The sequence below is a fragment of the Coregonus clupeaformis genome, chromosome 9, assembly GCF_020615455.1.
Source record: "Coregonus clupeaformis isolate EN_2021a chromosome 9, ASM2061545v1, whole genome shotgun sequence".
Lineage (NCBI taxonomy): Eukaryota > Metazoa > Chordata > Actinopteri > Salmoniformes > Salmonidae > Coregonus > Coregonus clupeaformis.
The window spans coordinates 26,253,958-26,267,902 of record NC_059200.1 but is presented as its reverse complement, the minus strand read 5'-3'; the positions used below and the strand labels follow the sequence as shown (position 1 = coordinate 26,267,902).

The 13,945-nt window shown below is 46.6% G+C and overlaps 1 protein-coding gene across 4 annotated transcripts in view; it reads left to right on the top strand.

Moving 5' to 3' along the window:
• Positions 1–742: 742 nt before the first annotated feature.
• Positions 743–13,945, top strand: part of LOC121574141 (membrane-associated phosphatidylinositol transfer protein 2) — a 46,763-nt gene continuing 33,560 nt past the window's right edge. For all 4 annotated transcript variants that reach the window (XM_041886765.2, XM_045222547.1, XM_041886764.2 and 1 more), the window contains exon 1: positions 743–850. In XM_041886765.2, the coding sequence (XP_041742699.1) occupies positions 773–850 (78 nt within the window). In that variant the 5' untranslated portion in view covers positions 743–772. The remainder of the gene's footprint in view (positions 851–13,945) is intronic.

Genomic DNA, 13,945 nt, shown 5'->3' with positions numbered 1-13,945 from the left:
CGTTACTGGGAAGTTGCAGGAACGTTGGATGTACCTGGATATAACGTGGAATTACATTTACATTACATTTACGTCTTTAACAGACGCTCTTATCCAGAGCGACTTACAGATTGGACTGAGGACATACACACACAGGATTTGGAGAAGAAGTGTTGTCTTGACTGGATTAAGGATTTATATGTGATAATGTTATTCAATGCCAGTCAGTGCCAGTGTTGTATTCACTTATGACGTAAGTCTCTCTTGTCAAGATTAGCAATACAGTAATTTACATTTTACATTTTAGTCATTTAGCAGACGCTCTTATCCAGAGCGACGTACATTTAGTGCATTCATCTTAAGACAGCTAGGTGGGATAACCACATATCACAGGCATAGTAAATACACTTTTCCTCAATAAAGTAGCTATCAGCAAAGTCAGAACTATAAAGGGGGGAGTCAAGAGCAAATGTTGGTTCAGAAAAAAATAAAAATTGTAGTCTTCATAGTCTTACTCTTGCATGCATGTGTGTCATCACACAGACATCTTCTGAGACTACTGATCGTTCTCACCACATAGACTTGACTCAAACAAGTATTACATTATGCGTGTTTCCTCTCACCCAGTGTTAACTCAGGTATGTGTCTCTTCTGTTCTCCTACAGGTCTGAACCATGATGCGTTCCATCCTGGCTGTTTGATGCTGCTGCTGATGCTGCTTGGGTAGAGCGGCTCGTTGAGACGACCCTCCGCCCCCCTCCTACCCCCCTGTGCCCCCCACCACCAAACTACCATGCTGATCAAGGAGTACCGGATCCCCATGCCTATGAGCGTGGAGGAGTACCGTATCGCCCAGCTCTACATGATCCAGGTGGGTGGCTACTGGCTAGCATACATAATACAACACACAGAATACAGGTATGTAGCATAGCATTGCATGGCTGACATGCATCATACAGAATACATTACCTAGCATAGAATGGCTAACACACAGAATGCAAAATCAAATCAAATCAAACTTCATTTGTCACATGCGCCGAATACAACAGGTGTAGACCTTACCGTGAAATGCTTACTTACAAGCCCTTAACCAACAATACAGTTCAAGAAAGAGTTAAGAAAATATTTACCAAATAAACTAAGGTAAAAAAATAATAAAAAGTAACACAATAAAATAACAATAACGAGGCTATATCCAGGGAGTACCGGTACCGATTCAATGTGCGGGGGTACAGGTTAGTTGAGGTAATTTGTTTAAAAAAATATTTTACCTTTATTTAACTAGGCAAGTCAGTTAAGAACAAATTCTTATTTACAATGACGGCCTACACCGGCCAAACCTGGACGACGCTGGCCCAATGGTGCGCCGCCCTATGGGACTCCCAATCACGGCCGGTTGTGATACAGCCTGGAATCGAACCAGGGGGTCTGTAGTGACGCCTCAGGCACTTAGATGCAGTGCCTTAGACCACTGCGCCACTTGGGAGTAGGGTAGGGGTAAAGTGACTATGCATAGATAATAGACAGGGGGGGGGGGTAGTTCAATGTAAATAGTCCGGGTGGCCATTTGATTAATTGTTCAGCAGTCTTATGGCTTGGGGAAAGAAGCTGTTAAGGAGCTTTTTGGTCCTAGACTTGGCGCTCCGGGACTGCTTGCCGTGCGGTAGCAAAGAGAACAGTCTATGACTTGGGTGACTGGAGTCTTTGACAATTTTTTGAGCTTTCCTCTGACACCGACTAGTATATAGGTCCTGGATGGCAGAAAGCTTGGCCCCAGTGATGTACTGGGCCGTACGCACTACCCTCTGTAGTGCCTTACAGTCAGATGCCGAGCAGTTGCCATATCAGGTGGTGATGCAACCAGTCAGGATACTCTCGATGGTGCAGCTGTATAACTTTTTGAGGATCTGGGGACCCATGCCAAATCTTTTCAGTCTCCTGAGGGGGAAAAGGTGTTGTCGTGTCCTCTTCACGACTGTCTTGGTGTGATTGGACCATGATAGTTTGTTGGGGATGTGGACACCAAGGAACTTGAAACTCTCTACCTGTTCCACGTCGATGTTAATGGGGGCCTGTTCTGCCCTCCTTTTCCTGTAGTCCACGATCAGCTCCTTTGTCTTGCTCACATTGAGGGAGAGGTTGTTATCCTGGCACCACACTGCCAGATCTCTGACCTCCTCCCTATAGGCTGTCTCATCGTTGTCGGTGATCAGGCCTACCACTGTTGTGTCGTCAGCAAACTTAATGATGGTGTTGGAGTTGTGTTTGGCCACGCAGTCGTGGGTGAACAGGGAGTACAGGAGGGGACTAAGCGCGCACCCCTGAGGGCCCCAGTGTTGAGGATCAGCGTGGCAGACGTGTTGTTGCCTACCTTTACCACCTGGGTGCGGCCCGTCAGGAAGTCCAGGATCCAGTTGCAGAGGGAGGTGTTTAGACCCAGGGTCCTTAGCTTAGTGATGAGCTTTGTGGGCACTATGGTATTGAACGCTGAGCTGTAGTCAATGAACAGCATTCTCACATAGGTGTTCCTTTTGTCCAGGTGGGAAAGGGCAGTGTGGAGTGCGATTGAGATTGCGTCATCTGTGGACCTGTTGGGGCGGCATGCGAATTGGAGTGGGTCTAGGGTATCCGGGATGATGGTGTTGATGTGAGCCATGACCAGCCTTTCAAAGCACTTCATGGCTACCGACGTGAGTGCTACGGGCGGTAATCATTTAGACAGGTTACCTTCGCTTCCTTGGGCACAGGGACTATGGTGGTCTGCTTGAAACATGTAGGTATTACAGACTCGGTCAGGGAGAGGTTGAAAATGTCAGTGAAGACACTTGCCAGTTGGTCCGCGCATGCTTTGAGTACCCGTCCTGGTAATCTGTCTGGCCCCACAGCTTTGTGAATGTTGACCTGTTTAAAGGTCTTGCTCACATCGGCTACCGAGAGCGTTATCACACAGTAGTCCGGAACAGCTGGTGCTCTCATGCATGCTTCAGTGTTGCTTGCCTCGAAGCGAGCATAAAAGGCATTTAGCTTGTCTGGTAGGCTTGCGTCACTGGGCAGCTCGCGGCTGGGTTTCCCTTTGTAGTCCATAATAGTTTTCAAGCCCTGCCGCATCCGTCAAGTACAACATATGAAGTTTATTTCCAAAACGCTATATCCACAAATGTTTCACATTTGTATCTTCATCAGAAATGACTGCTTATGAGCACCTTCATGTGTGTGTAAAATATTACTGTTCACAGATTTGTAAGTAATAGATTTTAGATGTGTATGACATTTGTTTTTTTTTGTTTTTTAACGCTATATATCCATTGTTTAGCTGGAATGGAATGTTTGTATCCTGTATATTTGACTGTGATATGTGATTGTCTCACCTACCTATCTTAAGATGAATACACTTACTGTAAGTCGCTCTGGGTAAGAGCATCTGCTAAATGACTAAAATGACTAATTTAAATGTTTTACATACAGATCTCAAATTACTGTATTGAATTTAAAAAATAAAAGATATATACAGTTGAAGTCGGAAGTTTACATACACCTTAGCCAAATACATTTAAACTCTGTTTTTCACAATTCCTGACATTTAGTCCAAGTAAAAATTCCCTGTCTTAGGTTAGTTAGGATCACCACTTTATTTTAAGAATGTGAAATGTCAGAATAATAGTAGAGAGAATTATTTATTTCAGCTTTTATTTCATCACATTCCCAGTCGGTCAGACGTTTACATACACTCAATTAGTATTTGGTAGCATTGCCTTTAAATTGTTTAACTTGGGTCAAACGTTTTGGGTAGCCTTCCACAAGCTTCCCACAATAAGTTGGGTGAATGTTGGCCCATTCCTCCTGACAGAGCTGGTGTAACTGAGTCAGGTTTGTAGGCCTCCTTGCTCGCACACACGTTTTCAGTTCTGCCCACAAATGTTCTATAGGATTGAGATCAGGGCTTTGTGATGGCCACTCCAATACCTTGACTTTGTTGTCCTTAAGCCATTTTGCCACAACTTTGGAAGTATGCTTGGGGTCATTGTCCATTTGGAAGACCCATTTGCGACCAAACTTTAACTTCCTGACTGATGTCTTGAGATGTTGCATCAATATATCCACATAATTTTCCTTCCTCATGATGCCATCTATTTTGTGAAGCGCACCAGCCCCTCCTGCAGCAAAGCACCCCCACAGCATGATGCTGCCACCCCGTGCTTCACGGTTGGGATGGTGTTCTTTGGCTTGCAAGCTCCCACCTTTTACCTCCAAACATAACAATGGTCATTATGGCCAAACAGTTCTATTTTTGTTTCATCAGACCAGAGGACATTTCTCAAAAAAGTACGATCTTTGTCCCCATGTGCAGTTGCAAACCGTATTCTGGCTTTTTTATGGCGGTTTTGGAGCAGTGGCTTCTTCCTTGCTGAGCGGCCTTTCAGGTTATGTCAATATAGGACTCGTTTTACTGTGGATATAGATACGTTTGGACCCGTTTCCTCCAGCATCTTCACAAGGTCCTTTGCTGTTGTTCTGGGATTGATTAGCACTTTTCGCACCAAAGTACGTTCATCTCCACCTTCCTGAGCGGTATGATGGCTGCCTGGTCCCATGGTGTTTATTCTTGCATACTATTGTTTGTACAGCTGAACGTGGTACGTTCAGGCATTTGGAAATTGCTCCCAAGGATGAACCAGACTTGTGGAGGTCTACAATTTTTTTTCTGAGGTCTTGACTGATTTCTTTTGATTTTCCCATGATGTCAAGCAAAGAGGCACTGAGTTTGAAGGTAGGCCTTGAAATACATCCACAGGTACACCTCCAATTGACTCAAATGATGTCAATTAGCCTATCAGAAGCTTCTAAAGCCATGACATAATTTTCTGGAATTTTCCAAGCTGTTTAAAGGCACAGTCAACGTAGTGTATGTACACTTCTGACCCACTGGAATTGTGATACAGTGAATTATAAGTGAAATAATCTGTTTGTAAACAATTGTTGGAAAAATTACTTGTGTCGTGCACAAAGTAGATGCCCTAACCGACTTGCCAAAACTATAGTTTGTTAACAAGACATTTGTGGAGTTGTTTTCAGACTTCAACTGTATATATTTAAATATTGATGTCACAAATGTACCATTTGTAGAGCTCTTTATTAAAAATTGAATTATTTGTTACATTTGACTGTGTAAAACCTAACAATACTTCTTATTTCTCTGAGAGTGAGGCGGATATATAGCGTTTTGCAAAAAAACATGATTATTTGTCTCTCTGAAATGAAATCATCAAGTGATAGATTTAAACAAATACATGTCTGTCATTGAACAACCCCATGCCATGATTAGATAGTGAAAAAACACACCAATCTCTTTCATAATTTCTTTAAACTATAAAAGCTAATTTACCAACATTTCTGAAAATGTATATATATACCGTTTTGGAATAAAACTCTTCATATAGCACACGGTGCATCACGTAGCATATATGGGATATAATATCATCCTAAAACAGTGGTCTAGGTCAGAGTCAGCAGATTGTAGCTGTGAACCAAGAGCCCTGCTGACCCTGGATAATAGGTGGTGAGGTGAGCTGGGTGTGTGTGTTTGTGCGTTCTTGCTTGTGTTTGTGTGCGTGTGTGTAACATGGTGTCAGGTTGGGTTCATGGCTTTTGGTTCAGGTCACTAGGTTAATGTGAGCTGTCTCAGGTCAGCTGACTCTCCATATGCTTATGGACCATGTTTTATCGAGACAAAACACACACACACAAATAAACCCAAACTCTGGGTGTAGTGGAGAAAAGCATTGGCACACTGTTGTTGTGGACAATCTGAACGAAACTCTGTTACTGTTACTACTCCTCAAGAGAAAATCTCACCTAGGACAGTGATGTGACCCCAGGACATAATCCTAGAGGATTATGGGTGATTAGGTCACCTTGTGACCCCTAACGGAGTAAACACAGTCTGCTAGAGCAACACTTGATGCAGCTCCAACCAAAAGGTTGCTTATCAAATAATCGAGCTGACATGGTGAAAAATCTATCGATGTGCCCTTGAGCAACGCACTTAACCCTAATTTGCTGCAGGGGCACCGTACTACTATAGCTGACCCTGTAAAACAACACGTTTCTCTGCACCTATCTGGTGAATGTGACAATAAAAAACATTTATTTTGTTAATGTTAATGTAAATGTTGTAAACCTTACCCACACACACTCCGTCTCTCTATCCTTCAGGGTAGCGTCACAGCTGAGCTGCCGATGTCAGCAGCAGCAGCGTGGCAGTGGCTGCCATCATTTGTTTGCAGTGAGAAAGAAAGACTTGAGAGAGAGGGGGGAAGGTTGGGGGAAGCAGATAGAGAGGGCGGGAGGCAGAGGGAAGAGAAACGGAAAGAGAGAGACTGACAGAGAGACAGAGAAAGATACTGATGGAAAGAGACAGAGAAAGAGAGAGGCAGAGGAAGGCATTGAGATGGAGGGAAACAGAGAAAGAGAGAGGCAGAGGAAGGCATTGTAATGGAGGGAAACAGAAACAGAGAAAGAGAGAGGCAGAAGAAGGCATTGAGATGGAGGGAAACAGAGAAAGAGAGGCAGAGGAAGGCATTGAGATGGAGGGAAACAGAGAAAGAGAGAGGCAGAGGAAGGCATTGAGATGGAGTGAAACAGAGAAACAGAGAAACAGAGAGGCAGAGGAAGGCATTGAGATGGAGGGAAACAGAGAGGCAGAGGAAGGCATTGAGATGGAGGGAAACAGAGAAAGAGAGAGGCAGAGGAAGGCATTGAGATGGAGGGAAACAGAGACTTAGATGAAACAGAGAAAGAGAGAGGCGGAGGAAGGTATTGAGATGGAGGGAAACAGAGAAACAGAGAAAGAGAGAGGCAGAGGAAGGCATTGAGATGGAGGGAAACAGAGAAAGAGAGAAAGAGAGAGGCAGAGGAAGGCATTGAGATGGAGAGAAACAGAGAAACAGAGAAAGAGAGAGGCAGAGGAAGGCATTGAGATGGAGGGAAACAAAGAAACAGAGAAAGAGAGAGGCAGAGGAAGGCATTGAGATGGAGGGAAACAGAGAAACAGAGAAAGAGAGAGGCCTTGAAAGAGAGAGGCAGAGGAAGGCATTGAGATGGAGGGAAACAGAGAAACAGAGAAAGAGAGAGGCCTTGAAAGAGAGAGGCAGAGGAAGGCATTGAGATGGAGGGAAACGGAGAAAGTGAGAGGCAGAGGAAGGCATTGAGATGGAGGGAAATGTCACGATGATGCAGCCAGTGTTTCCATGACAACGTTATGCTGCTGATTTTGTTATCCCTTCGATTGGATAGGATGTCTTCGTGTGTGTGTGTGTGTGTGTGTGTGTGTGTGTGTGTGTGTGTGTGTGTGTGTGTGTGTGTGTGTGTGTGTGTGTGTGTGTGTGTGTGTGTGTGTGTGTGTGTGTGTGTGTGTGTGTGTGTGTGTGTGTGTGTGAGTGCGCTAAACTGAGACGACATAACACCAAATTAGAGACAAAACACGGGAAGAAAAGCTAGGACAAAAGATGGAGCTGGAAGGAGAGCCACCTCATGTTGATCCTATTCAGTATGTCCATGTGAAAGACTGGAGGGCTGCAATGTGGACTGTGGTTCATACACTATACTGTATATCCTTGGTACGTATTGATACATTACTGGCACTTATTGGTCACGTACTAGGCCCACACACCCCTGGTTTCCTTGGGCTGAGGTAGTCATTTTTAAGGCTGGAAGAGACTGACTCTGCAGGGTAGACCTTGAGGACCAGAGTTTTTGCTGTGTGTGTGTGTGTCGGTGTGTGTGTGTGTGTTTTTGCTAACCTTGGGGTATCATATAAATTATTCAGGGGTAACTGGGGCCCAGCAGAAATCAGACCTCAGCAAAGCCAAGACATTACTATTCCTGTGACGCTCTGAGTCTCTGCATCCCTCTCAGCTCCCAGCCCAACATCAGCCCTCAGCCCTCTCAGCTCCCAGCCCTACATCAGCCCTCAGCCCTCTCAGCTCCCAGCCCTACATCAGCCCTCAGACCTCTCAGCTCCTAGCCCTACATCAGCCCTCAGCCCTCTCAGCTCCCAGCTCAACATCAGCCCTCAGCCCTCTCAGCTCCCAGCCCTACATCAGCCCTCTCAGCTCCCAGCCCTACATCAGCCCTCAGCCCTCTCAGCTCCCAGCCCTACATCAGCCCTCAGCCCTCTCAGCTCCCAGCTCAACATCAGCCCTCAGCCCTCTCAGCTCCCAGCCCTACATCAGCCCTCTCAGCTCCCAGCCCTACATCAGCCCTCAGCCCTCTCAGCTCCCAGCCCTACATCAGCCCTCAGCCCTCTCAGCTCCCAGCTCAACATCAGCCCTCAGCCCTCTCAGCTCCCAGCCCTACATCAGCCCTCAGCCCTCTCAGCTCCCAGCTCAACATCAGCCATCAGCCCTCTCAGCTCCCAGCCCTACATCAGCCCTCTCAGCTCCCAGCTCAACATCAGCCCTCAGCCCTCTCAGCTCCCAGCTCAACATCAGCCCTCAGCCCTCTCAGCTCCCAGCCCTACATCAGCCCTCAGCCCTCTCAGCTCCCAGCCCTACATCAGCCCTCAGCCCTCTCAGCTCCCAGCTCAACATCAGCCCTCAGCCCTCTCAGCTCCCAGCCCTACATCAGCCCTCTCAGCTCCCAGCCCTACATCAGCCCTCAGCCCTCTCAGCTCCCAGCCCTACATCAGCCCTCAGCCCTCTCAGCTCCCAGCTCAACATCAGCCCTCAGCCCTCTCAGCTCCCAGCCCTACATCAGCCCTCAGCCCTCTCAGCTCCCAGCTCAACATCAGCCATCAGCCCTCTCAGCTCCCAGCCCTACATCAGCCCTCAGCCCTCTCAGCTCCCAGCTCAACATCAGCCCTCAGCCCTCTCAGCTCCCAGCTCAACATCAGCCCTCAGCCCTCTCAGCTCCCAGCCCTACATCAGCCATCAGCCCTCTCAGCTCCCAGCCCTACATCAGCCCTCTCAGCTCCCAGCTCAACATCAGCCATCAGCCCTCTCAGCTCCCAGCCCTACATCAGCCATCAGCCCTCTCAGCTCCCAGCCCTACATCAGCCATCAGCCCTCTCAGCTCCCAGCCCTACATCAGCCCTCAACCCTCTCAGCTCCCAGCCCAACACAGCATGCTGCCGCCATTACTTGCACACATTCATTTCTCTTCCCATTCTCTTTCTTTCTTTCTTTCTTTCTTTCTTTCTTTCTTTCTTTCTTTCTTTCTTTCTTTCTTTCTTTCTTTCTTTCTTTCTTTCTTTCTTTCTTTCTTTCTTTCTTTCTTTCTTTCTTTCTTTCTTTCTTTCTTTCTTTCTTTCTTTCTTTTTCATTCAGTCGTTTTAGTTATCCTTTCTTTTCTTTCTACCCCCGGGCTGACCCTCCCTGTCCCTCCATGCATGTCCTTAGGCTCAGATACTGGAACCAAATACTTTTTATTCATTTTTCTAGTTGTCTTTTGGTCCTTGGTGACTGGGCTTCACTCTTCCTCTCAGCACAAAATGTTAAATCTTCAAGCTGAGATTCCAGGATATATGTTTTTCTCTCTTTCAACACTTTTCTGTCTTTCTTTACTCTTGCAAGCACTGTTTCATAGACTTGGTGCATCTCAGTAGTTTACAATGGCTTCCTCTTCTCACCTCCCTTTCTTCCCCTGCACTGTTCTTCCCCTGCACTTTTTTTCCACCTATCCCACATTTTCAAAGAGAAGACGAGAGGAGCAGACCTGGTTCAAATACATGCCTATTTAATTATTTGTTATTTAAATACTTAATTTATGTGTATTTGCATATATTCTTTATAATGGGGCCAAATCAGCTATTTCTACTTGAAGTATTTTAAAGTATTTCCCAATAACTTCCTATAAATGGCCGAAACTATTTCTAAAAACATAATTTCAAATACCCCTATAGGACCAAACAGACCTGGGTTCAGATGCATGTAGTATTTAAATATTTGTATTTGAAAATACACTTGTCTGTGTATTTTAGTATTTTCAAATACATGCCAATACTTTTCAAGTGAATTTCCAAATACATTTCAATATTCAACTACTTGTAATTTCAAAGAAAAAATATCAAAATACTTACTTCGAAATGTCTTTGAAAGTAATTGAAATACCTTAAATAGGATTTGAACCCAGGTCTGCAGAGGTGGCCACTTTAGACTATTGAGATGCACCCTGCCTAAACACACTCTTAGAGGAGGCCACTTCAGACTATTGAGATGCACCCCGCCTAGACACATTCTTAGAGGAGATCACTCAGACTATTGAGATGAACCCCGCCTAGACACACTCTTAGAGGCCACTTAGACTATTGAGATGTACCCCGCCTATACACACTCTTAGTTCCTTGGGCTCTTTATCAATCTGGCATTTTCTGTCCTGTTCTGCCCTAGAGGCACCAATCCTCCGGTCCAGATATCTCTCTCTCTCTCTCTCTCTCTCTCTCTCTCTCTCTCTCTCTCTCTCTCTCTCTCTCTCTCTCTCTCTCTCTCTCTCTCTCTCGGTGTGCTCTCTCTCTCTCTCTTCCTCTCTCTCTCCCTCTTCCTCTCGGGGTGTGCTCTCTCCCTCTCTCTCCCTCTCTCTCCCTCTCTCTCCCTCTCTCTCCTTCTTCCTCTCGGGGTGTGTGTGTGGGTGGGTGGGTGATTGTGTGTGTCAGGGCAGGCGTGATGTCACCTGTCAGCGCTGTAATGAAGTGCTGGCATGCTGCTCCCGCAGTGTGAGCAAACACAGCTGCAGAGGTCGTTCGCAATACAGCGCTGGAACTGTTTGTTTGTTTTTGTGTGTGTGTGTGTGTGTGCTTGCCTGTGTGGGTATGTGCATGCTTCTGTGTACGTCCATGTATGTGTGTTCCAGCATTAAACATCTCCCTTTGGGCTGTCTTAATAGTATCTAACATGTCCTTATTGGAGTGCCTTTACACTGTACAGTATACTGACTGACTCCCTAACAGAGCCTTGATCCTCTCTGAGTTTATCATATTAAGCAGCTAATACTCTCTGTTCCCTGTAGTAGAGACCTTCAGAGGGGTGGGGAGGTTAATGTAAGGCCTCTGCTCCTAAATTAGATTACCTGCAAATTACTGCAATTTCCACCTCCTCTTATGACCTTCACTTCTCACCACTCCCTAAAAACCCATCTCATATCTACAGAATGAGAGAAAGGATGTGTCCGATATGGCACCCTATTCCCTATATAGAGCACTACTTTTACAAAAATGTAGGGAACAGGGTGCCATTTGGGAAACTGCCATAATGAGGCCTGGCGGCTACATGGTAATAATGGGACTTACGTGTGACCCTCATTCTGCAGTGTGTCTCTGTTACACTCCACTATTTCTCATAATGATGATCATGATTTGCATTTTTTTATAGTGCTTTTCTTAAGCTCAAAGCACATATTGTACCAAGTAAGGGTCACAGAAGTGGTTAAGCCGAATATGATCACGTGATGGGTAACCTAGCTTCAGTTGGATTAATCAGACATTAAAATGATCCGTCTGCTACAGTTTCATAGGTAGACCGCAGTATTATGCCTTGTCAGTTCTGGTGCTTTGTCAGACCCCTATGTGTCCCAAAAGGCACCCTATTCCCTACATAGTACACTACTTTTGACCAGGGCCCATCAAAAGCAATGCACTAGATATGGAACAGGGTGTCATTTCAGAAGTAGCCCTGTGGTCTCGGAGAAAGCGTTTTAGTAAGAGTGGCGTGTTACTGTGTATCTAATCCTCCATCCCTCCCCCACAGGAGCAGAATAATACGCTGGGCTTATTTACAGGGTCCGCCATCTGTCTCCTAGTCTACCAGAGACTGCTCTTCTCTGTGTCACGGAGGCTCTCCGCTCTGCCAAAGCTGACTCTCTCTCCTCTGTTCTCATCCTCCTAGATCTATCCACTGCCTTCGACACCGTGAACCATCAGCTCCTACCGCGTGTCGTGAGGAGGATCTGTGTCTGCACCACGTACTCTCACGACTGGTGCCCCCCAGGGCTCGGTTCTACGCCCTCTCCTCTTCTCTCTATACACCAAGTCACTCAGCTCTGTGGCACAGTGATCCTGGTTCGATTCCAGGCTCTGTCGTAGCCGGCCGCGACCGGGAGACCCATGGGGCGGCGCACAATTGGCCCAGCGTCGTCTAGGGTAGGGGAGGGAATGGCCGGCAGGGGATGTAGCTCAGTTCGTAGAGCATGGCGTTTGCAACGGCAGGGTTGTGGGTTCGATTCCCACGAAGGGTATGACATTTTTAAAAAATGCTAAATGCTAAATGACTAAAATGTAAATGTAAATCTCTCCTATCATTGCCATGAGGATGACACTCAACTACTTTTCTCCTTCCCCCCTTCTGACACCCAGGTGGCGACACGCATCTCTGCGTGCCTGGCAGATATCTCCACTTGGATGTTGGCCCACCACCTCAAGCTCAGCTTCGACAAGACGGAGCTGCTCTTCCTCCCCGGGGAAGGCCTGCCCGCTCAAAGACCTCTACATCACGGTTGACAACTCCACGGTGCAAATAACCTTGGCGTGGCGTCCCTGGACAACATCCTGTCGTTCTCTGCAAACATCAAAGCAGTGACTCGCTCCTGCAGGTTCATGCTCTACAAGATCAGTAGAATACGACCCTGCCTCACACAGGAAGCGGTGCAGGTCCTAATCCAGACATTTGTCATCTCCTGTCTGGACTACTGCTACTCTCTGTTGGCTGGGCTCCCCGCTTGTGCCATCAAACTCCTGCAACCTATCCAGAACGCTGCAGCCCGTCTGATGTTCAATCTTCCCAAGTTCTTCCATGTCACCACGCTCCTCTTCATACTCCACTGGCTTCCAGTCGAAGTTCACCTCCACTACAAGAGCATGGTACTTGCCTACGAAGCAGCAAGAGGAACCGCCCCTCCCTACCTTCCGGCTATGCTCAAACCCTACACCCCAACCTGAGCACTCCGTTCTGTCACCTCTGGTCTCTTGGCCGTCCCACCCCTACAGGAGGGCAGCTCCCGCTCAACCCAGTTCAAGCTCTTCTCTGTCCTGGCACCCCAATGGTGGAACATCTTCAGAACACATCTAAAACCCTACCTCTTCAAAAAGTATCTTAAATAATTCCACAGCACCCCCCCTCGCTCTTGACTCCCCCCACCCTTACTAGCTCTGACTTTGCTGATAGCTATTTTATTGAGGAAAAATGTACTTACTATGACTGTGATAAGTGGTTGGCTCACCTAGCTATCTTAAGATGAATGCATTGTAAGTCGCTCTGGATAAGAGTGCCATAGGGAATGAGAGGAGCAGTGTCACAATCTCCTCACACACACATAAGCACACACACACACATGCACGCATGCACACGCACACTCACACAGTCTTGTACAGCTAACCTTGTGGGGACACACAATTCAGTCCCATTAAAAATCCTATTTTCCCTAACCCCTAACCCTAAACCTAACCCTAACCCGTACTCTTACCCTAACCCTAACCTTAACCCTAACCTTAACCCAAAAACCTAACTCTAGCTCCTAACCCTAACCCTAAAATTAACCTTAGCTCCTAACCCTAACCCTTAACGTAATTCTAACCCTAACACTCATTCTAACCTTAACCCTAAACCCCCTAGAAATAGCATTTGACTAACAAAATGTCCCCAGTTAATCACATTTTTGTTCGTTTACTATTCTTGTGGGGACACACACACACACACACGCACACACACACACGCACACACACACACACACACACGCACGGCCTGGTAACAGCTGAGACGTGCTAGTAGGGAGTGGAAGAGAAGGGTGCATGATAATCATTGTGCAGCCTATTGATTACTGCAGTAGCAGTCAGTACACTGCAGTAGCTGACTAGGACTCCCACCCTCTTTCTCCCTCTCCCTCCCTCTTTCCTCCCTCACTCTCTCTGTCCCTCTCTTTCTGTCTCTCTCTCCTCTCTCCCCTCCCTCTCTCTCTCTCCTCTTCTCGCTTCTCCACCCTC